Source organism: Micrasema longulum, unplaced genomic scaffold, assembly GCF_059751315.1.
Source record: "Micrasema longulum isolate JH-2025_06_02 unplaced genomic scaffold, ASM5975131v1 h1tg003292l, whole genome shotgun sequence".
Taxonomy (NCBI): Eukaryota; Metazoa; Arthropoda; class Insecta; order Trichoptera; family Brachycentridae; genus Micrasema; species Micrasema longulum.
The window spans coordinates 26,384-48,877 of NW_028280371.1; the positions used below are offsets into that span (position 1 = coordinate 26,384).

At 31.8% G+C, this 22,494-nt stretch overlaps 2 protein-coding genes across 2 annotated transcripts in view; one reads left to right on the forward strand and one right to left on the reverse strand.

The window, feature by feature from the left end:
* Positions 1 to 2,368, reverse strand: part of spn-E (tudor domain containing 9 protein spindle E) — a 28,630-nt gene extending 26,262 nt beyond the window's left edge. The window contains exons 1-2 of the mRNA XM_088242089.1: positions 2,026 to 2,368; positions 1,625 to 1,798 (exon numbers count right to left, since the gene is read on the reverse strand). Of these exons, the coding sequence (XP_088098215.1) occupies positions 1,625 to 1,798; positions 2,026 to 2,238 (387 nt within the window). The 5' untranslated portion in view covers positions 2,239 to 2,368. The remainder of the gene's footprint in view (positions 1 to 1,624; positions 1,799 to 2,025) is intronic.
* Positions 2,369 to 6,653: 4,285 nt separating this feature from the next.
* LOC148270889 (dihydrolipoyllysine-residue succinyltransferase component of 2-oxoglutarate dehydrogenase complex, mitochondrial) lies at positions 6,654 to 20,660 on the forward strand. Its single transcript, XM_088242090.1, has 10 exons — positions 6,654 to 6,816; positions 6,926 to 7,065; positions 7,142 to 7,243; positions 7,718 to 8,039; positions 11,071 to 11,148; positions 12,422 to 12,573; positions 15,462 to 15,620; positions 18,506 to 18,639; positions 19,359 to 19,516; positions 19,636 to 20,660. Exons 1-10 carry the CDS (start codon positions 6,763 to 6,765, stop codon positions 19,768 to 19,770), a joined length of 1,434 nt encoding a protein of 477 aa, XP_088098216.1. The 5' UTR covers positions 6,654 to 6,762; the 3' UTR covers positions 19,771 to 20,660.
* The last annotated feature ends 1,834 nt before the right edge of the window (positions 20,661 to 22,494 follow it).

Consider the following 22,494-nt stretch of genomic DNA (forward strand, 5'->3'; position numbering starts at 1 on the left):
ATTCTGGGAAACATTCACATGCCGCAAATTGATTATACCAATCACGTTCTGATAATTATTGGGCATTGCCCATCTTGTAAGGACGAAAACCTAGGTCTTTAAGGAGAATTCTCCTTACAGAGCGGTCGGAAAGTCTAAGGGTGGCAGCACGTTTGCGAGCAGAGCGTTTAGGCAACTCCAAAACTGAGCGTCTGACTGCGTCAATGTTCTCAGGTGTTCGAGTCGTTTAAGGGCTTACAACTCTATTTCTGACAATAGATCCTGTTTCCTTGAAGTTTTTCACCCACAACTCAATAGATTTTCAGTCCGGAACTGCTTGGTGTGTGGGAATTTGAATCCGAGTTTAGACCTGTTTTTTTTATTATATATGCTTCTAAGGAAAAAGCGCACTATACTTTCATCCACACCATGTTTGCAACTGACAGTACTGACACGGAAACTTCCCAGCTGCCTGTACATATCGATACTATCGTCACCCTTCTACAATTAATCCTCGCGTCACACAAGCCTTTTAACAAGGGAAATAGCGATGTCAAACCCTGACCTGGACCATTTTACACAGTTTCAGAATAATACGATTTTTCGAACATCAATGTAACAGCAATACCATGTATTTGTTTTGGACTTTCCAATACCCTTTGCATGTACTTACTGCTCAGTAGATACACAGAGGTATGCGGAAGTATGTTACGTGAAGGTAAACTGATCTTGTCCGTTCCAGTCCAGGAACTATAAAATATTCTAGTGTAACATACACCTCCTTAAATAAATATTATGAACCATGTCAGGCATCCAACCTAAGACCTCTTGCGAGGCAGGCAAACAGTTAGTGCCACAAGGTGGACAAATTAAGATACAATTTTTTTTTAATATTCAGAATTGATTTTTATACAAGGAAATATATGTACCATAATTCTTTATTTAGTTTACTTTTGATTACTTAAGAGTCCTCAATTATAATTTTAACAATGGTGCCTCATAATCACGTTTCTTTATTTAATGAAAATAAAAATATTTGCGTACTAATTTAGACAAATATTTTATTTTTGGGGGAAATTTTCAAGAAGTTGTAAAAATATAATATAACTACATAATATTTAACATGGAAAATCACAAAGTTACTGCTTCAAATATGAATTTTATTTTTAGAAATGTAAATAATTCATTGTTAGAAAATGATAATGAAGTTAGGGTAGAGTGGGGTTCGGACCTCGGAACTTGTGAGTCCAGAACACTAGCCACGGGACCACGACTCGTTTATAAGTAAAAGTCAATAAATTGATATTGTTCTCGTAAAATATTACAATTAATTTAATTGAAATCCATACGTCTATAACCCACTGATTTTTTATTTTTTTAAATAAATATTTGCGTTCTTATGGTTTACCCAAATATTTAATTTTGAGGGTCATTTTCAACGAGTTGTAAATAACTCACTATTAGAAAATGGGAATCAAGTTGGGGTAGAGTGGGATTCGAACCACAGACCTTTGAGCCGTGGGTTCGAGACACTAGCCACGGGACCACACCTAGATTTATAATTTTGCCAAATTAGGTCTTCAGTAACCTTTTAGGAAAAGTCATTTTTAATTAATTATGAGAAGGTAAAATCATTCCATATTACCGTTGTCTTCATATTGTTTATGGTAAACTTTTGAGTTTTTTCTTGTTTGATGGAAAACTTTTTATAATAAAGAGAATCTTCGACTAGTTCCGTAACTTTGTTTATATCTCCCATAGATGTGAGATCGTCAAGAACTTCATTACTTTTCTCATCCTCCACAGGCATGGATAAAGTCTGAAAAGATAAATGGCTATATTAAATATCGACACAACTTCGAACGATGTATCGCCATGTAGTATCGGGAAGTTAACATAATAAAAAACAGTTTTTAGCGTTCGATCCGCAAGAAAAGAAGCGGCGTAATCCCAATGAAAATTGTGGGTATATTATTATATTTTGGTAGGACCACAGAAATTGAACACGTTGATTGGTTTTCAAAACAATGCTATCAAAATACATACCTGCATTGTATTGAATAAATCCAATTCTTTAAAATGTTTGACATAATCAAAATTCGAAGTTGATGGCATTTTAAACCCTTCTCTGTCCCTAGAAAACATTTCCTCCGAATCTTCATCATCGACGACCATAACACCGTTGGTTTGTGGACCTCTAATTGTAACCCTTTCAGCTGGCTTCTTCGACAAGTCGAAAAAATCGTTGATTTCATCCATAATAAATAATAATACAACTGTATATTTCCTCTTCCTATTTTTGATTTTTCAGGCTTTTGACTTCTGACTTCTGACTTCTGACTTCTCGTTTTTCCGGGACTTTCTGGTATTGTTGCCAAAAACAATGATTGTTGAGTTTTGTTGCCACCTTACAAAAAAAGAAAACACTGTATAATATGACATGTGTAATATTATTAACGAATGTGTGCGTTCGAAAATATGTAATTATTTTAACCTTTACGCCCGGTTTACACGAAGACAATACAATAGATTTGTCAATATTGTCAAGTCCCAGCTCCATGAACAGCCTCGATCGCGCAAAACATAAACGCTGGGACAATACGAAAACTCAGCTTCAGTTCACATGCGAAAATGAATACATGACGACGTTTGTTACGAGCGAGTTCCCGAAAAGTATTATTTTTTATATACCAAGGATGTACTGGAATTGTTGGAGTACGAATTACCTATCAAGATAATAATTAGAAAAAAAAACTAAACGTTTATGTAATATATGTATGGAAAAATAAACAAAAAAATTGAAAAAAACTTTTTTATTGTTTTTGAAATCAGGAATTATTATTCAAAACATATGCATTACCTACCAATAATTGATATTTTAAAATTCGATTTAATGTAGGATTCGCCCGGAAACGAATGCCTACTGTCAACTCATTAACTAAAGTCTTAAGGACGGTGCAGAAATTAAATCGTAAATTTCAAAACACCTAAATTATTGAAAGCAAATTTCCAACACGCATGGAATTCAGCCATATCGATAATCACTGACAGCCAGGGAAGTGGCACACGAAATCAAGTTCCTACTAGAAAGTAAAGTGAAGACTGGATAATATAAATATAAGCCTCTGTTATTCTATTCATTCATAATGTTATAAATACGCCCCATCGCATAACATTCTTCTCTCCTGCCAACCTCCAACTAAATAGGAGCTCTCATGCATCTACAATAAAATAATAATAAGGTTCGCATAATTTATATAGCGCCATATTTGTGAAAATCACCTCAAGGGCGCTGTACAATAAATAAAATTAAGTGAACATGTAACAGAACAAAAAGTAAAATATAAAAAAGCAAACAAAGATAGCATTCCTTAACTTATTATTAAGGTTAACAAGACAATAGACGATACCCAAACTCAAACTCGTCCCTGTTTTATTTTCGTATGCAATAAAAAGGATCTATTGTCTTTTTTCTAGTAAATAACTGTAAAAACACTTGGTTCGCATTTGGCTGTTCCCTGGGAGATGATAGTAGAAACGCATCTGTGTGCGTAGTGTAGAGTGTAGGTACCAAGGAATATATCCGGTTCCTTTTAATTTTGTTTGTTATTACTATACGCATGTTTCCCGCCTAAAATTTCTGGTTATTATTATTATTTTACTTTGATTAAGGTGTCAGATAAACTTGTGTATTACTTTTGATATTCGAGTAATTTTACGTGATACAGGAAAAAAGGTATCATTTGTATTTTTAAATGAACATAGATAGGTAGCACTATATCGAACAGAAATTGTTTAATAATAAATAGTTAAATTTCGGCACATGATCTTCACAAATAAACACTTTTTTAAACAGTTTTAACAGAAGCACAGTTGTAAAATCACGAGAGCTTGTAGCGTTTGAATATATTTAGGTTAGGTTAGGTTAGAACAAAGTGTTGAATATAATAACGTTTATAAAACAATGCTTTATATTAATTATCTCACTCTTTGTTTATAGCATGTCCACACCTTAGCGACTTAACTCAATGTTTATCACAATTTAACACATATTTGTGTATTTTAAACTAAAGTTGCAGAGAGGAACTATAGCTCGGAGGCTGGGTGTGTAATCAAGCATAATTCTTACAAAAATAATTTATATTATACCATTAAATTTACAAATTAAACCAGCCAATGACAGGTCATAATTTTGAGAATGTAATCCGTTTCTGTTGTTATTTGTAAATATAATGTATTTCAAACGGCAAAGTTAAGACTGGTCAACCTTCATCATATTTTGAAAAAACATTTCTTCTTCTTCTTCTTTTTTGGCTTTTTTCACCCCTAACTGGGGTGTTCTAGCCAGTGTCAAGTTTAAGTTATCTTATTGAAATATTTACACATGTGTTAGTACTATACATACAAGTTAGTGTGTTAGTATTTATATTACATACACTTTACATGCTATATAACTTATTTACAACTTAATTCCATTTATAACTACATATTTACATAAAATTTTAAATATCTGCTTATTGGGTGGGGGACGAGAGAGTTAAAATATTAGTGGGGAATGGGACGATGATTTTGGAGAGGTCAGATAGGAACTCAGGATAACAATCATTAATGGGGCATTCAAAGAAAACATGATTCAGGTCTTCCTCCTCAAGCTGACATTCGCACATGGCAGAGTCCCGGACATGGATTTTAAACAAATGAGAACTATTGCAACAATGTTCAATGCGCATTCTGCATATAGAAGATGTCTTAAATTTGTTCAAAATCACTTTGGAGAACCAAGGCTTTTCTGTTAAATCTGGTTTCAATTGGAAAAGGTGTCTTCCCTTGGCTTGGAAGGAGGTTACCCAATATTTTTGCCATGTGTGAAGTTGCTTCTCCTTTGTCATAACGAGGAGATCACCTAGTGGTAGAAAATTACTATAGGCAGGATCCCGGAATGGACCGCCTCCTTTGCCAACTCGTCTACCCTCTCGTTGCCGGGAATACCACAATGGCTAGGGATCCAAGACATAAAAATGCTTTTATTGGATGCCTCTGATAAAGAAAGAAGAAATCGAGTTTCCACGCAGAGTTCGTCCTCGGGATATGAGGATGGGGGGATTTGATTTTTTGTAAGGCACTCAGGGAATCCGACAGGATAAGAAACTTGCTATATTTTGAGCTTAAAGCGTATTTGACAGCTTCTCGGATTGCGATACATTCCGCTGTAAATACGGATGCATTCTTGTGCAATTTGTACAACTTTTGATAGTCGTCGTCTTCACAATATATGGCCGCACCCGTGTGGGTTAGCGAATCTGACCGAGATCCATCAGTGTAGATAATTCTCCAACCTATCCACCTTGACGACTGAATACGGTTGAATGTACACCGAGGCTGTAGGTGGCTTTCAACTCCAAATGTGAGTTCAATATTTGGGGCGTATATAGAAACTTTAAATGGAAAACGATAAAGGGGAAGAAGGTCTTTAGGGTTAATGTTAAATTCAAAAGATTTGTAAAAATTAAAGTTGTTGACAAGTAAAGGGAGCGGAGCGGTTTATGGGACCAGAAAGATGATGGCGTCACACTGTCAGAGAGGGATTTTACTTTTTTGAGGAGCAGGTTACTCTTTTGGACGGAGCATTTTAGCAAAAACCTATCCGCCAAATATTGTCTTCTCATTCCGAGTGGGGTATCAGAGGCCTCTACCTGTAAAGCGTTAATTGGAGAGGACTTCATTGCTCCGATGACTAGTCTCAGACTTTGGGATTGAATCCGGTCGAGTCTTTGGAGATTTTTTTTTGAACATGGTTCTAAAAGGAACGAGGCATAATCGAGATGGCTCCGGATATACGCAGTATAAAAAAGTCGAAAAAAAACATATCAAAAAGTTCGTTTTTGTAGTTATCACGTTAAAATGCTATTTTCGTTTCATTTCTATATGGTTCTTTTTTACATTCCGAGCTTGGATGTTTCTTTTACACATCAACAAAGGATTTAGGTTTTTTATTTGAAAAAATCAAGAGCCCTGTGAAAGAACTGATGAAATACTTATGATTTGAAAAATAGGTAAGGTGGTAAATGTTATACAGTGTATTAATAAAATTGATCACTTAAATCAGTCAATGACCGAAATCATACGTCCAGTAAACTCTAACTTTTACTTTCTCTGTTTAAATGGGTTCCTAATCTCTGTTTAAATATCAATACTTTTTTGTAAACAGTAAAGGTGGTTAAATCCAGTATGTTTTTCTGTAAAGATTTGGACGTACTCAGTATATAATTGATTACAATTAATAATTACTATTGAAATAGGATATGACCTAATATTAACATCATCGATTCAGTATCGAAGATCCAAAATTCTGACCCTGCTTCACAACTTGATTCCTATTTTTTCGCTCGGTTAATAAATAATAAAAAATGTTAAATCTTTTTTTTTTAAATTAGGAAGCGAATAATTAGTTTAAAAATATATTACAAATCGCAAGTAAAACGAATTTAAGGTGACCAAAAATGTCATAATCCGGATTGTTTTTTTTTTCAAAATGAGTGATGTTTTTTACATCGATTTTGATCAGTTTGATCACGTGTTTTTGAATAAAATATTATTGTTGCTTTCTATGGGTTTGCGATGAGCGTTTCGTACTGTGGTTTCACAGTTTAATTTTAGTTTTTCATCTATGACTTATTATCGCCCGTATTTTTGGAAATGAGATGAAGGTACGGGAGGGTGAAAGAAATAGGGTTGACATTTGTTAATTAATTCTAAAAACTATACTCTTACAATTTTATCTCAATGGCGACTTCGTTCTTATCGAGCTCGGCTCGTTTTCTTAGAATTTATTCTGGGGTAAGTTAATGCACCGCTGCTGTCGAGCTGTCATTATGTAATGGTTTTTGCATATGGTTTATTATGGTGATTGTAAATGAATCACATGTTTTTTTTCGTTAAACTTTAGTTCGCGAAGCCTTGGAATCCAATAAGTGTCCTTGGGAAAGTAGATAAGCACGGCCGCAGCTTCTGCTTGGCTGTCTCGAACAAGAGATCAACCCTATTGAGCCCTATTTCTAATGAGGACACAGTTTTCGAATGCAAAAAGTTTGTATTGTTCTTAAAGCTATGAGCTGTTTGACTCGAAGACCTGGGTGTTTTATTTGTATCATATTTTTTGCAGGCTTACGTCAAGGAGAAATTTTCATGCTTCAGGAATTCTATTCGAATCTCGTGATGTGGTAGCTCCCACGTTTCCCGATTCCGTATCCGAAGGCGATGTCAAGTAAGCTATGTTCTTATTACTAAATTAGAAATAAAACATATTCACCATGAATAAAACCATAACTTATTGTCAGTTTAATGAAACTCCATAAGAGTTTAAAATTGGACAAACTGCACAATTCTAGCCATTAAAACGTTTTTTTGATTCCTCAAATGTTGAAAGAATGGAAATATTTATTTGAAACAATCTGACTGGGGAAAATATAGTACAAGTTAAAATGAAAACATTTTTTAAAAAATTGTTTTTTTTGCCTGTTTTAAGGAACAAATGCTGAATACTATTCTAAAAATAACCTTTTCTCACATTTTAATAAGTTAATTCAATAGAAAATTTGAATAGACATAGTTATTTCGCAGGCCATTTATTTTACCAATTTATTTAACCATTTATTAAACAATAATTATTAAACAATTTATTAAACCAAGTCCCTTTTTAATTGATAAAGTAAACTAAAATAAAATAATTGCTGTACAGGATCGACCGAAAGATCGGTGAGAGCGTGCGTGAAGATGAAGTGGTTTGTGAAATCGAAACAGACAAGACCGCCATGCCTGTGATGGCTCCCGCTTCAGGAGTGATCGAGGAGTTCTACGTCCAGAGCGGGGACACCGTAAAGGCGGGGCAAAAGTTGTTCAGGCTCAAACTTGGGGCAGTGGAGGCCAAGGCTGCTCCCTCTGAGGCCAAGGCGACCGCCTCAGCACCGCCCCCACCTTCCCCGCCGCTATCCGCTGGAGCCCCGCCCCCCCCGATGGCCCCGCCTGTCGCTGCTGCCCCATCACCGCCGCCATCAGCCAGGGTACATTAAATTTTTGTTTAATTTTATGTATTGACGGTTAAAATTTGAAAAGTTTTCCTCAAATAGAAGATAGGGTGTTAAAAAAGCCTATATCTTGTTTTGTTAATATTTAATATTAATATATGCAGTATTATTTCGTGCATTTGGGATTGCTACATATCCTTATATAACTCATTAAGGCTGCAGTTTGATAAAAAGTAAGGAAATTATACAATGTTACCATTTTGAAACACCGTTCTTTTAAAATTGCGCTATTAATAAAATAAAGAAAATATACATTAGATAAAAATAATAATTTTCCAAGGTATTTCTGATACAAAATATACTTAAAAGTTTTATGTAACAAAAATATAATTACTTTTCGACTGACAGATTACGCCTCTTGAAATAAAGACTTAACTTACGTGCATTGGTACTCATGTAAAGATATAGTATTTAAGTATTTAGTATTTATTTATTTTGACAAGCCGGTTTCGCGGTTAAGTGGGTTTCATTATTTTTCCTTTTATATTTTCTGTTCATGTTTTACCTTCTTTAATTAAAATATTAAAAATAAAATAAAATAATAATAACCAAAAAAAAAAGTAAAAAAAGATTTTAATGATTTGAAGGCAACAAATTTAGGGTTACTAAACTGTCAATAATTGTTTATAAAAAACATAATAATTAAAATATTTTAGTTCAAACCCTTTTTTATGGAAAGATTTTTTTTTTTAATTTTGAGAAGAATATTTTGGCTGTAAATATTTAATTTTTATCGCATTTAAAAAAAAAAATTGGAACTCCATTGATCGGTGGATATGAATATTGAAATCGCTTAGGGGGATTCTTTAAAGTGCCATTTTTATGCAACAAAAGACCATTTCGTCGGTGATACTGCAAAACCGCATAACTGTCGATTTGATTTTTTGGCCGGGGAACTTAAAAAGTGTTCTGTTAATATATTACTTACAATTTTAATCAACCTAAAATACCGCCGGAGTATCAGAAAAACTATTATTATAATATTTAGAGTAAAAATAACAATAATTTAAAACTAACGTGAATTTGTTTTATTTTAAATTTTTTTATTAATAAATTTCATAAAAGGTACATGTTTTAAAAAAAATTCTATACAGATCTACTTTTATACATCTAGTAAATGTTATCACTGTAACTCTCCAAAAAAAGAGACTAACTCTTGTACTTGGATTTCTTTAAAATATTTTCATATAAGAAACAGGTTATGTGGTATTGCAGTATTACTGACGATTTGTTATGAATGAGTCTCTGATGAATAATTTAAAACTTCCATTACTATCGAGAAAAATAACAATAAATAACCTTTTATTCCTATCCAAATTATCAAATAATGTAATAAATATATTGTTCTGAACTGTCGAGTTTTATAAATGTTTGCATCCTACAAAGACTAACCAGACTTAATTCTTAGCTTTACATTATTATACTAAAAATTTGATAGATTCATGAATGCACATGCAGGGGCTTGCAAATTAATGCAGTGGTCATTTAGATCTGCTTTTTATGTCCTTGTTGATAAGCAAGTCCTGTATTCTAAAGGATAATCAATTGGGGACTTAATAAATAATTAGATATTTTCTTTTGTGCTTCTTGTTTTTGTATAGTGTTTCGTGTTTATATTGGAATATACATATGTTATTTGTGTATCCACGTAAAAGCGCTATGAATGTTAGTAAAATACATGTAGTTATTGTATTGAGAAATTAAATATTACTCAATCGAAATGCATGCAAATAATATATACATAATAACATTTCCATATAATAACAAAATGTTTGTGTAGTCTGTCTCAAAATTAAAACATCATTAAGATTTCCCACTAAGCTTGAAATGTATGTATCAATTAACTTTTCATTAGTGATGTATTAATAGTGTGTTTAGTCATAACAGATAATGATTATCACAAATTAATGATCAGTTATGAAATGTCTACCTTTTAAAAAAAAAAAATAATAATAGTAAACACAAAATAAAATTTGACTATCTGAAAATGTGTGCACAAAATACCATCCTATAATTTATAGGGTCATTTTTTATCTTGGAACGTACTACCCTTTTTTATCTACACAAAGCAGTTGATATAATATGGTAACAAAAATTATGTCTGTTTTTCTGTGAGATTAGCTTATCACAATACTGTGACTCCAAGATTGCTTAATCAATGTAACTTTCTTATGTCATTTTGAAACCTTATCTAATGAAAGCAATTGCATTTTGGTGTAATTAGTAGTTATGATTCAGGGTGATAAATAAAGTTACTGCTGTATTTTTAAATATGTACCTTTAAATAATTATATTAAATTACAATGAACTCTCATTAAAACTTTTACAATTCATTTCATTTATAGATATTTACACTTTAAAATTGTTGGTTGCACTTACATTTTTTAGGTTTTCTTTCAGTAAAATGAAAAAGGAACATACCTATCGTGTTCTAAAACTAAATAGCGTTAGTAAAAAAGTTTATTTCAATTATTATTTAAAGTGCTTGAAATTAAAAAGTTAGTACAAAATATTTCTCAACTTCTTTAATGCCGTGGGGCCGATCTTCAGTTAGACAAGATTTTTTGTGTAATTTAGAGAATTTTAATATTTACTCATTTTGTAAACTTGCTATCTACTTCAATTCACCATATTTCAATAGGTATAATACTGAAGTGAAATAATTAATTACAACTATGGCTTTGTATTAGAAAATTCTATGCAAAATATACGTTCAAATATCGATAGTTGACTGAAAAACTCAAATGTACCAGGCAAGCTCGCACGTGCAACGTGTCGAAGTCCGCCATGTGTTGACTCGTGACGATTCCTGGAACGTGTCAAAGCCAGACAAGTGATGAGAAAAAAAACCTTTTTAAAATTAATATTGCGTTATAGGGAATCCGCACTTGCCGGGGTCGCGATGAACAGGGTTACCTGTATTAAAATGAACATGTGTATGCAGATTTTGATAAAGTTATCTAAAATGTTTAAAACTTTGTATTATTTTGCATTTCTTTTTCCTTAGCCACCACCAGCACCAGTTTCCTCAATTCCTGTAGCTGCGATTAGACATGCTCAGGCTATTGATTCGGCATCAGTTAAGGTAACATTTTGTAACTATTTTACCCTTTTTATTTATTTATTTATTTTTTCTTTTATTCAGGAAACATACAGTACGGTTACATAGTTTAATACTTTACTCAGTTAGACTTAACTCTAATGGACCAGTGAAGTTTCCATATTATATAATAATTATATGTAGGTAAGGTTATCAATGAAAGTACAAAAAAGAGAAAAAAAAAACATAAATAGAAGTTGTTTAAAAATTCAAATTAAAGTTTAAAAAAGTTATTTAAAAGTTTGTAGTTGGTATTTAAAAATAGAAATAATATTTAAAATTAAGACTTTTTTTGGAAAATTAATTAAAAGGTAACAATTAAAATAAATAGTGAAAAACATGCTCAGATATAAAAAAAAAAACATTTTCAAAAAGGAAAAACATAAATATACACATACATATTTTATGGGATTCAAAGAAACGATGAAAAGAATCTTTAAATGAAATAATATAAGACAATAAATTTAAATCAATTTAAAAAACATCTTCAAAATTAATGACACATTATAGTAAGAGCAGCAATGTATTGATTTTATATACATATACAATATAAGTAATTAAAAGTAGTTTCAAAGTATAAAAACATGTTAATGCAGCAGAGAAAAAAGAAAGAATAACAGGTATAGCAAGTTATCTTTAAATTTAAAAAAAGCAATAAAAAAGCTAAGGTGCTGACATCACTGCTATCCATCTAGTTATATTATGACAGCCTCTTTCTTAAAATCTCATCCCTGCACATCAATACTGCACAAAATTTAGTTTGTCACTTCCTAGTGAAATTAACCTATATGTTGCAATTTATATTCAGATTTAAATCAAGTAAAATATTAATTAAAATTTAACACACAATGCCAAACCAGGGATGGAAAAAAATTAAATTACCAATGAGGAGGAAAACAGTCATAAAACTAATTTTATAAAGTTTATATAATTGTACAATGAGTTACTTAAAGGAGTAAAAAAAAAACAGCCTACGATTTTAAATAAATTTAAAAAAACATGTTTTTGATAGTATTATGTGTTATAAATTAAATGTTTATATGAAGATCCTTATAAACATAATAAAGTATGAATAAATATACAACCTAGGATTAATTAAAATAATTGTTTTTTTATTAATTTAATCACGAAAACAATGAACATAATAAATTATTGTATTTCATCAAGTTTGAAAACATGTTAGGTTTGCAAAACCTATAGTTTACTGTGTGCATATAGTATGTACATACTATCATAACGAACCTAATATTTTTATTAGATTCCTCCAGCCGATTACAGTAAGGAAATTACCGGAACAAGAACCGAACAAAGGGTAAAGATGAACCGAATGCGACTACGTATTGCGCAAAGATTGAAGGAAGCCCAAAACACTAACGCTATGCTCACGACGTTCAATGAAATTGACATGAGGTAATAATAAAATTTCATTTCCTTTTTACAATTTGTGATAATAAAGATTCATATCAGAGTAAAATATCACTAAATATGACTCTTCTAAATAAATTTCAAGACAAATTATTTATAAACTTATTTAATTTAAACCAAAAATTAATCTGTTCATTTATTCATATGTAAAATTCAATTTATTTATACTAATGGATACAACATATGTAATGTGCCCTTGTGTACATCGTAATATGTATGTAAGATTTATAAACAGTTTTAGATTTTGATTGCTTATAAAATTGTCTCATAGAACAACAACACATGTGTTTTACTTCAAATTTACGAGAGGTTGAATTTTTTTTTTAAGCTTTTTGTCACAACTCTATAAGTACAAAAGTATATATTTTGATACTCGGGTTAGTTACATATCTGTACCTCAGAGGATAAAACATGGGAGTCCACTCATTACCATTTTAAAGTTAAAAATGCAGAAATTATAGCAATAAGCTATTTTATATGTGAGTAAAACACCGAAGTCCACTTTCGTTATATAAATGCTTTTTTAAGTCGAAATAAAAATCTGAAGTCCACTTTGTTTTAGTGAAAAAAACATCAGTAGTCCTAGATGCGCTATTTTCAGATTATTATCAGAATTATTTTGCATTGAAAGTTCTTTGAAGATTGAAATTATCTCATTTAGTTCCAAAGTTATGTTTTGGAAATCGCACAATCACAAAATCTTGTTTCCTGAACATTTCGTTCAATGTGACTCCCGTAGTTTATCCTTCAAGGTACATATAGATGCACGGTGTTTCAGGGCCAGACCGCAAAACTTCAGAGGAACATTCCTCATGAACGTTGAAAAAAATCCCAATAATTTTTTTACAAAAACGATTTTAAAAAAATCACAATTTCAAAATAGAGAAAATTCTTGATTTCTCGGACTAGCATCCCTTTCACAAACCACTACCCCTCCCTTACACAGCCGCTTCCCTTGTCCGCGTCTGGTGCGTATTGTTTTGTTGGTCAAATAAGTTTTTTATTGGAATTTTTTGTATGGGAGGGGTAGGGGTATGTATAAGGGATGCTTGTCCCAAAAGTTCCATTCCACTCCATTTTCAAATTAAAGAAAAAAATATTTTTTATAAAAAAATATTAGGATTTGTTTTTAAGTTCAACGTGAGAAATGTTCCTCTGAAATTTTGCGGTCTGGCCCTGAAACACCGCCATAAAGCCTTTATAAAACCTTTTCAAGATCAAATGTTAAAAAAGTCAATGTTGTATTTTTCGCACATCCATCATTCTATGATCACGCCGAAGTAAAAACTTTGCAGTAGATAGATCTTGAAATTAACTATTGTGATGATATTTCGATCTTGGAAAGTCAAAATGATGAAGCTCCATTGATTAAGCACATTAATCACTAATGCCTACTAAACTGATATATTAAAAAAAATATACCTTTGTTTGAAAGTAGATAAAATATTTTATTTTTTAAGTTTTTGTAAAAACCATCAACACTTATATTGTGTGATTTATTACATAATTTTTTTTTCGTATATGACATTCTAATAAGACTTGAAATATCGTTAGAGTTGATTTATATTTCTTGCAAAGCCAAGCTGTTTCTTCCGTAAGTTGGCGTATGTTCAAAGTGTCACTCATCCAATTGGTCAAAATAATTTCTTTATAGCATCTTTTTACAATGAATTTTCGATGGACTTTTGTTTTTATATATTTTAAAAATTAATGCTCATTTAAATAATATTTGTTATGATAACATTAAATTATTTATTTAAAATGTGTACAGATTGGCCTGTAAAAATGCATTCTGAATTCTAATCTACTTTATTTGCCAACAATGTTTTGAGTTTATCCAAATTTTTGTAGACAAGGACTAGATTCAGTCTCCTAGGGGGCTGTTAATATTAACATATTACAGCAGAGATGAAGAACATTTTACAGAAGCAAATTGTCGCTTTAGTTGTTTTTTGTCGAACAGATCTTTTTTTTACAAAATCGAGTTAAGTGTACAGGTGTTCTGAGAAAGTCTTTATTTATATAATTCAAATGAAAAAAAAAAAAAAGTTTTAGGGCTTTTTTAACTAATTTTGTCTAAGTTGTGGTCATTATTTTTGCCTATTTTGTATAAAAAAACTTAAAAGCTCTATTTCTGTAGATTTGTGTTTTGGTCTGTTGGATAAAAACAAATTGAAGCAACGAAATGTAGAAGTCTAGGCATCTACAAGTGAAATAATTCAATGAGATGAATCTCACCTGCATCAACAAAGGTTTCAGCTCTTTAACTTCACAAACATCAACAGGTGGAAGAATTGAAGGAACATAGATGTTCAAAAATAATCGGAATGGTGAATGTTACACAGTGCGTAAAGTGGCCACTTAAATTACCCAATGACAGGTTATAAGCCATGTAGATGCCTAGACCTGTATGTTCTTCATATCTGTTGTAATATTTTACTTTATTTACAATTACTAGAGAAATATACTAATACATATGTAATGCAGTATATAATGTTCATCAACTTATATAACATGTTGTTAGCCTCATGTATTGGTTAGTTACATTCTTCTACATATAAATCCAACACATAGTATATTTTTACTCACAAAAGTTTTGTGAATCTGCTGTTATTTTATATGACTTTCGAGTCTGATGCTTGCCAAATATACAAATACACACACAAATAAGTTTTAAAATAGATATAACAATTTTTACTCAAATCAGTATGCTAGACATAAATAAAAAAACAGCGTTTCCGATATTACTGATATAAAATATTATTTTTAAATTGTTTAAGGAAAATATTAATATTTTTGTTATTAAAAGAAAGATGGTCTTAAAAATGGATTAATGTTTACCATTTGATTCTGACTTATGTGTTAATTTTTAGTGAAATTATAAATTTCCGCAAAGCCAATTTGCCTGCATTCCAGAAGAAATATGGCATGAAATTAGGATTTATGTCCCCGTTTGTCAAGGCTGCCGCATACGCTCTACAAGATCAACCAGTTGTCAACGCCGTTATTGATGGAAATGATATTGTCTACAGGTTTGTGAAACAGTTTATTGTTAGCAATTTCATTAATGACATGATTTTGTTTATTAAAAAAAAAACAGTCTTACGGGTTCTTCTTTTTCTTTCTTCTTCTTGGCCCTAATTCTCTCCACTGCTGAATAAAGACCCTTTCCAAACGTCTCCGTTCCTTCCTATCGAGGCAATTTTATCGACCCATCTTTTTTGTGGCTTTCCAACACGTCTTTTGTTTGCCCATGATCTTCACTTTATTATTCTGGGTGTCCACCTGCCATCATTTTGCCTCGCCAAGTGTCCTGCCTACTACCATCTTAATTTTGCTGCCCAATGCATGATATTTGCGGCTCCGGTTCGGCGCCTCATTTCTTGTTTTTTTTTTTTTTTTTAAAGAAATATTAGCGCTTTTATAATTTGACCAAATATTTCGATTTTGGTGGCCATTTTCAACGAGTTGTAAATAACTCACTATTAGAAAATGGAAATCAAGTTGGGGTAGAGTGGGGCTCGAACCTGGGACCTCTGATCCGTGAGTCCGCAACGCTAGCCATGGGACCACAACCTGACTCAAATTTCTTAATCTATCTCTTAGATATACACCGAGCATCTGTCTTACCATAGATGGTTGTGTGCACTTTAGTTTCTGGCTACTTTTCTGTGCCGCAGACATGGTTTCTAGTCCGTATCTTATTTTAAGTATTCGTCTTATGGGTTAACTCACTCGTCAAAACATTCCTAGATTAGTTTTTTGCATCCAAGTCTTGTAATTTTTATACCAATAGAATAAATAAGTCTATGGAGAGATGGGAAACTGTTATAGCTAACTATGGTTTTTATTATTAACTGATATGATAAAAATTAGAAAAAAAAAAAATTGTTTTTAAAAATAAGTAAAAAAAAAGCGTCAATCTTATAATATTACTTCACCGCTGATATGTAATAGTTATGCAATATTATTTCTATTCTAATATTTTTATGTTTTACAAATTCATTTTTTACTTTCACATAGATTTCCATGCTATTGATAGCACATACAAAATATGTATTTATGGAAATTCTTATCATTTAGTTATGTGCATATTAATAAAATTATCATGATGTTCTGTTTTGTATAATTACCATATTTCATCCTATCTCAGTAGTTGCTCTGTTAACCAAATTAGCATCACTATCACCATTGATAACAAAATGTAAATAAAAACTGACTTATTATTTATTATTGTTATTCCACAGTTATCTTTTTAATTAGACATCAGTTTTTCCATGTAGATTTTATTAATTTTTGGGGAATAGGAAATAAAATGGAGTCATAATGAAACATGAAGCTGACGTTAGCTATAGTAAATTATGTAGCAAAAACTGGAGCATTTATTTATATGAATTTATAGTTATATTTGTAAATGTAAAAATGTCAGTTTTTGTCTTGAAAAAATCTCATGTGAGGCACTAGGTATTTTATTTTTTTTGCCAATTTACAATACAGTCGAACTTGATTATAATGATCATGGTACTAGCAAGATCTCGGATGTTTTTTTATTTTTTTTTTTAAAAAAGGAAATGTTTGAGTTCTTATGGTTTACCCAAATATTTTATTTTTGGGGACCATTTTAATGGGGGATGTAATGAGGAAACATTTGTTGACATTTGAGTATGGTTTTCTCCATACATTTATTCACTTTTATAACAAGCTATTTCTCGGACATACCAACCACGTTCCCAACCATGTCACCGGAAGTTAACATCTGCTATTTATAAAATCTTTTAAGAGCAACTTTTGTTTTTATGCCCCAATATCCCAAATGTGCAGTTTAGTCAATTCGTTACATAGCTTGGAATTCTTTGGTATAGACCTTCTGGGTTTTAGTAGTACTCTTCGCCACTAAAACAGTTTGGGATGAAGATGGATTGACATGGTTTAGCTCGAAGTCTTTTATGTTTGTTGTGTTTATGAATATATTGTATACCATTATTTTATTACCATTGTTTGTTTTTGGTACACAGTTTTGTATTCTTTTTGTTCAGTTTTTTGTATAAATGTTTCTTCATGTAACTGTTGTAATTAGCTTAGGCCGTATATACAATAGATAAATAAATAAATACTGAACAAAAGTATTGTCAACAATGGAGCAAAAACTCTTAAATTGTTTAAAAACATTATTTTCAAGATAAGAACCCAAGTAATAAAATTCGAACCGGGAGCTAACTTCAGACGGTTACCCCTGGGCATCGGGATCGAATTAAATTTATGACACTATGAAGTGTCTAAGTACCTGATTGGTGTTTTCACTGACAGGATTGAAAAAGTATCATACGTATGGTTTAAATTATGTGTGAAAAATCAAGCTTTGTGAACTCTGGCACCACATTATAATATTTACAACTTCTTTTGTAGGTTATGGATGACATCCTCGATTCGGGAGTTTTTACAATGTTTTTCAGTTTTATATTCAATCTCTTGTGATCAATTTCTGGGTGATCTCAGATCAGTTCTAGAGCAAATCGGTTAAAAACCAAACTTTGAATTTTAAACATGTCTACTAAGAAGGGGAAAGTGTCTTAATTCGTGAAAAAGTGGCAATTATTTGTGAAATGTGGGACGTGTTTACTAAGTTACAATATGTAATGGTAATTGGATTTTAAAAAACCTCTATTATGTGAAAGATTTATTGTGAAAAATTAGATCCTTAAATATTTATAATAGATTTGGGATAAAAGTTGTGTATTTTACTGACATGTAAAAAGAGATATTCAAATTTAAAAATTACAAAAAACTGCTTGGTGTAGAGATGTCATCTGGGCTTAAGTTTCTAGCATCCATAGAGTTAGAAATAAGTTTTTCGACCTCATCAATGTTTGCATGTTTATTGAATGCAATTCAAAGCCTTTCTGTTGTATCTTTTCAGAGATTTTGTGGACATTTCTGTGGCTGTAGCAACTCCCAAAGGTCTGGTAGTTCCTGTTCTGCGTAATGTCCAAGACATGAATTATGCCGATGTAGAAATTGGGATCGCTGAACTCGGAGAAAAGGCCAAAAATGGTAGGGTTTTTGGTTGCAAGATCTAAAAAATAAATTTAATACTACCTTAACTCTTTGAACTCTGTTTTACACGTACTGTTGAAACTAGGTTTGAATAAAATTTTCGCAAAAATACAGGTTACCCCCCCGTTGATCGCGGGGATACGTTCTGGACATGGCTGCGATAAGTAAAATTTCGCAATCAACGGGGAATTTTTCACGGAACTCAATCGGATATTTTTCAGCTGATTCTATGTCTGCACTAGCTGTTTCCCCAACCATTTTAAGGCAATGCAAGTTTGATAATTTTTTAAACCGATCAAACCAACCATTGCTTGCTTTAAAAACAATTTCTCCTCGGTTTTTTCTATTGATCGCACTGTACACTCAGGCCATTTTAAATCCCTACCTACAACCGCAATTTTACCACCATTTTCTATCATTACAATTATTTTTTAGTTTATTTTCTTACATTACTACATTGCAAAAAATATCACGTTATAACAAATCCGCACTCGCCGGGGTCGCGATCACGAGGGGTTACCTGTAAATTATTATTTAAAAAATAGAGAAAATTTGTTATTTAATTAATTTATTTAAAAAATAATAATAATGCAGAAATATTTCTGAATAATTTTTTTATCAGCCAGTTAGTTTCTTAAGTAAAGCACAAGGAATGTCTAGTTTTAAAAAAATGTATGAAAATTTACAGTAAATATGATTTTGGATTTAATCAACAGGCCAACTGGCAATTGAGGATATGGATGGAGGAACCTTCACAATCAGCAACGGTGGAGTGTTTGGCTCCCTCATGGGAACTCCCATTATTAACCCGCCTCAGTCAGCCATCCTCGGAATGCACGGAACCTTCGAGAGGCCTGTTGCAGTCAAAGGACAAGTAAGTCTCTTATTATAAATCTCCACCTACAAATAAAAACTGTGATCTTATAAATATAAGTGTATAATTTTCTTCATTTGATTTTATGTTTATTTATCTTACACATATAATTTTTCCAGGTGGTGATTAGGCCGATGATGTATGTAGCTCTGACCTATGACCACCGGTTAATTGATGGGCGTGAGGCTGTACTTTTCCTTAGGAAGATTAAGGATGCAGTAGAAGATCCTAGGATTGTCCTCGCCGGCCTGTAGAACAAAACACTATCAAAAATGCAATGACCATTTTATTATTCTTTTATTTACCGGAATATTATTTGCTGAGGATAGCGTTGATTATCGCTCTACTCCAATGTTTGAGTTAAACTACTTAAAACCATATCAGGGGGCGTATTTATTTATTTATAATTTATATCATTCATACGTTTTATTTATAATCATTCATTCACGTATACCGGATGATCATATTGTAAATATGTTACGCATGTAATATTTGGGTGTGTAAAAATCCATTGAGGAAACAAACTCATGATACGGAATAATTTTGAGTATTTATTTGTCGAATTGTTTTAAAACTGTTTTATGTTAAATGTGATGTTGTTCATATTGTAACTGTATTATTTAATTGATAAATATTTTAGTGTGGCTGGCAGCATTGTGGAAAAACACACCATTTTTAAATAGTGCGCTCATTTCGTTATAAACCACGGCTGCACTTTATCTCATTTTCATTGTGGATTTATTTACCAGTAAGTATTAGCAGTCTCGGTGCTAAGAATTCAGAAAATTGAGAACTGATTCTTAAATGCGTATTTCATTATTTATGGCTTTCGGATACTTTATTTATGAATAAATTCGAAAATTGTGTATAGCTATTGCTGGGTAAGGAATAAATTTATAAGTACTATAAAAATGCAATACTACTCACACACGTTGTACGTAACTTAGTGTACTATATTTTACCATATATATTTCAACATAATTGCACACACTTTGTATGTATATTTACTTTGATTTTCCTTGTTTTACTCATAAATATTAATGCAATAAGAGTATGTTTTGCTGGTGTAAAATGATAAATCATTATTAGTAGTAAATTTGGTTGGCGTATGTTAAGTAAGGAAATAAACTAAACAAAAAATAAATTCTTTTATTTGTCCTATGTATTATTCCTTAATTAAATACATTAAGTGTTTTTTCAAATTCTTAACCCTACTTTTGGACAATGTTTATTTACATGTAAGATATTCGTGACCAATCGAAACAAAATTTTCAGCCGAAACTGAATTTTGACTTCTGTTCTAGTTTAGGCCGAAAATGAAACTTATTAAAAAAAGCTAAAAATCTCTTCAAAACACCCTAAATTTGTCGTTTTTATTGTAAAACCTTACGAGCTCATTAAAATAAGTATAAAATTAAACACAAAATTAAATAAAAGGCATAAATTTAGTGAGTAAATTAGTTTTAAAGGTTTCAGCTCCTTTACTTCACAAAAGTCATCAGATGGAAGAGTTGAGGAAATGTGGATGTTTAAACATGGGCAGAATGGTGAATGTTACACAGTGTGTAAAGTGGCCACTTAACTCATTTCATCCCAGAACTATTGAAAATTTGCACCTCTCTTTATCCCAGAACTTTTTTTTTGAGGTGCATGATATTTGATACTGATAACACGATGAATGATAAAAAACTGATAAAATGAACGGGAATTTGTGTTACCTACCTCGTCTGGAGTGTGGACAACGGCAACAGTGTGTGACCTTGACAGAATGTATGTGTTAGAATATTATATAAATCAAAATTCAGAAAGGTCGTTTTTGACCGTTTGGGATAATACGTACAGTCGTTTTCGACCATTTGGGTTGAAATGAGTTAAACCAGTCAGTGACAGGTCATAAGCTCTGTAAATGCCTAGACTTCCATATTCCCTTCTCAACAATGTTTTCCCTCTCTGTTGAAATAAATTCAAATATGAATAACTCCCTAGGGAGGAAATCCAGCAAGTCAGCAAGCATTTGGACATACTCAAACATTGATGAATTGACTACCCGGTAAAAGAAGTATAAAAATTGTTTTCAGGCGTTGCCTAGTAGGTGATTCGGTTCAGCCGGATGAATCTCACCCACATAATAAAGGTTTCAGCTCCTATACTTCACAAAAGTCAACAGATGAAAGAGTTGAGGAAATGTGGATGTTAAAACATGGGCAGAATGGTGAATGTTACACAGTGTTTTAAGTGGCCACTTAAACCAGCCAAGACAGGTCATAAGCCCTGTAAATGTCTAGACTTCCATATTCCCTTCTCAACAATGAAATAAATTTTAAAATTAGTTTATTTTTAGCGCTTCTAGTTCTGTTATGTTATATTGTACATATAACTTATTTGTAACAGTTCTTTAATGTATGCCTTTGGGATTTTAACCTATTAACCATAAAGGAATTACAAAAATATGAATACTGTCAATAAATCTCAAATTAAAAAAAAAAAAATGTTAGACAATGGCAATACAAAAATTAATTTTTTGAATGGTCAACAATCCAATATCTCTAATTGTGCTAATTTTCCACTTTAGTACAGTCGAACGTAATCCGACACATCCAGACCGCAGGTTTCGGCTGAGCCAATGTTTCGGCCAATTTTTGGCAGATACCGAAACCCTGGCCTAAACTGGCTGAAACTTCGGTTGATCACTATAAGATATGAACTAAAATGATTACTTATTTAATCTTCATATGTCCGTTCCCTTCTTGGAGCATGTGATGTCCACAATGCCTTGCTATTGGAGGCTAACTCCTATGTGTCCTTCCGAGACAGGTCGGTTTGATGAAGACATGGTTTGAAATCCAAATAAATAAGTAAATATTAAGAATAAGTTCATTTGAGAAAGTCAGAAAACAAAGTTCTAGATTATTTTAATAACCCGAGTGTTATTGCAAATGTATTCATCATCATCGTTTCCCTTTCCGCACCCAGTGGTG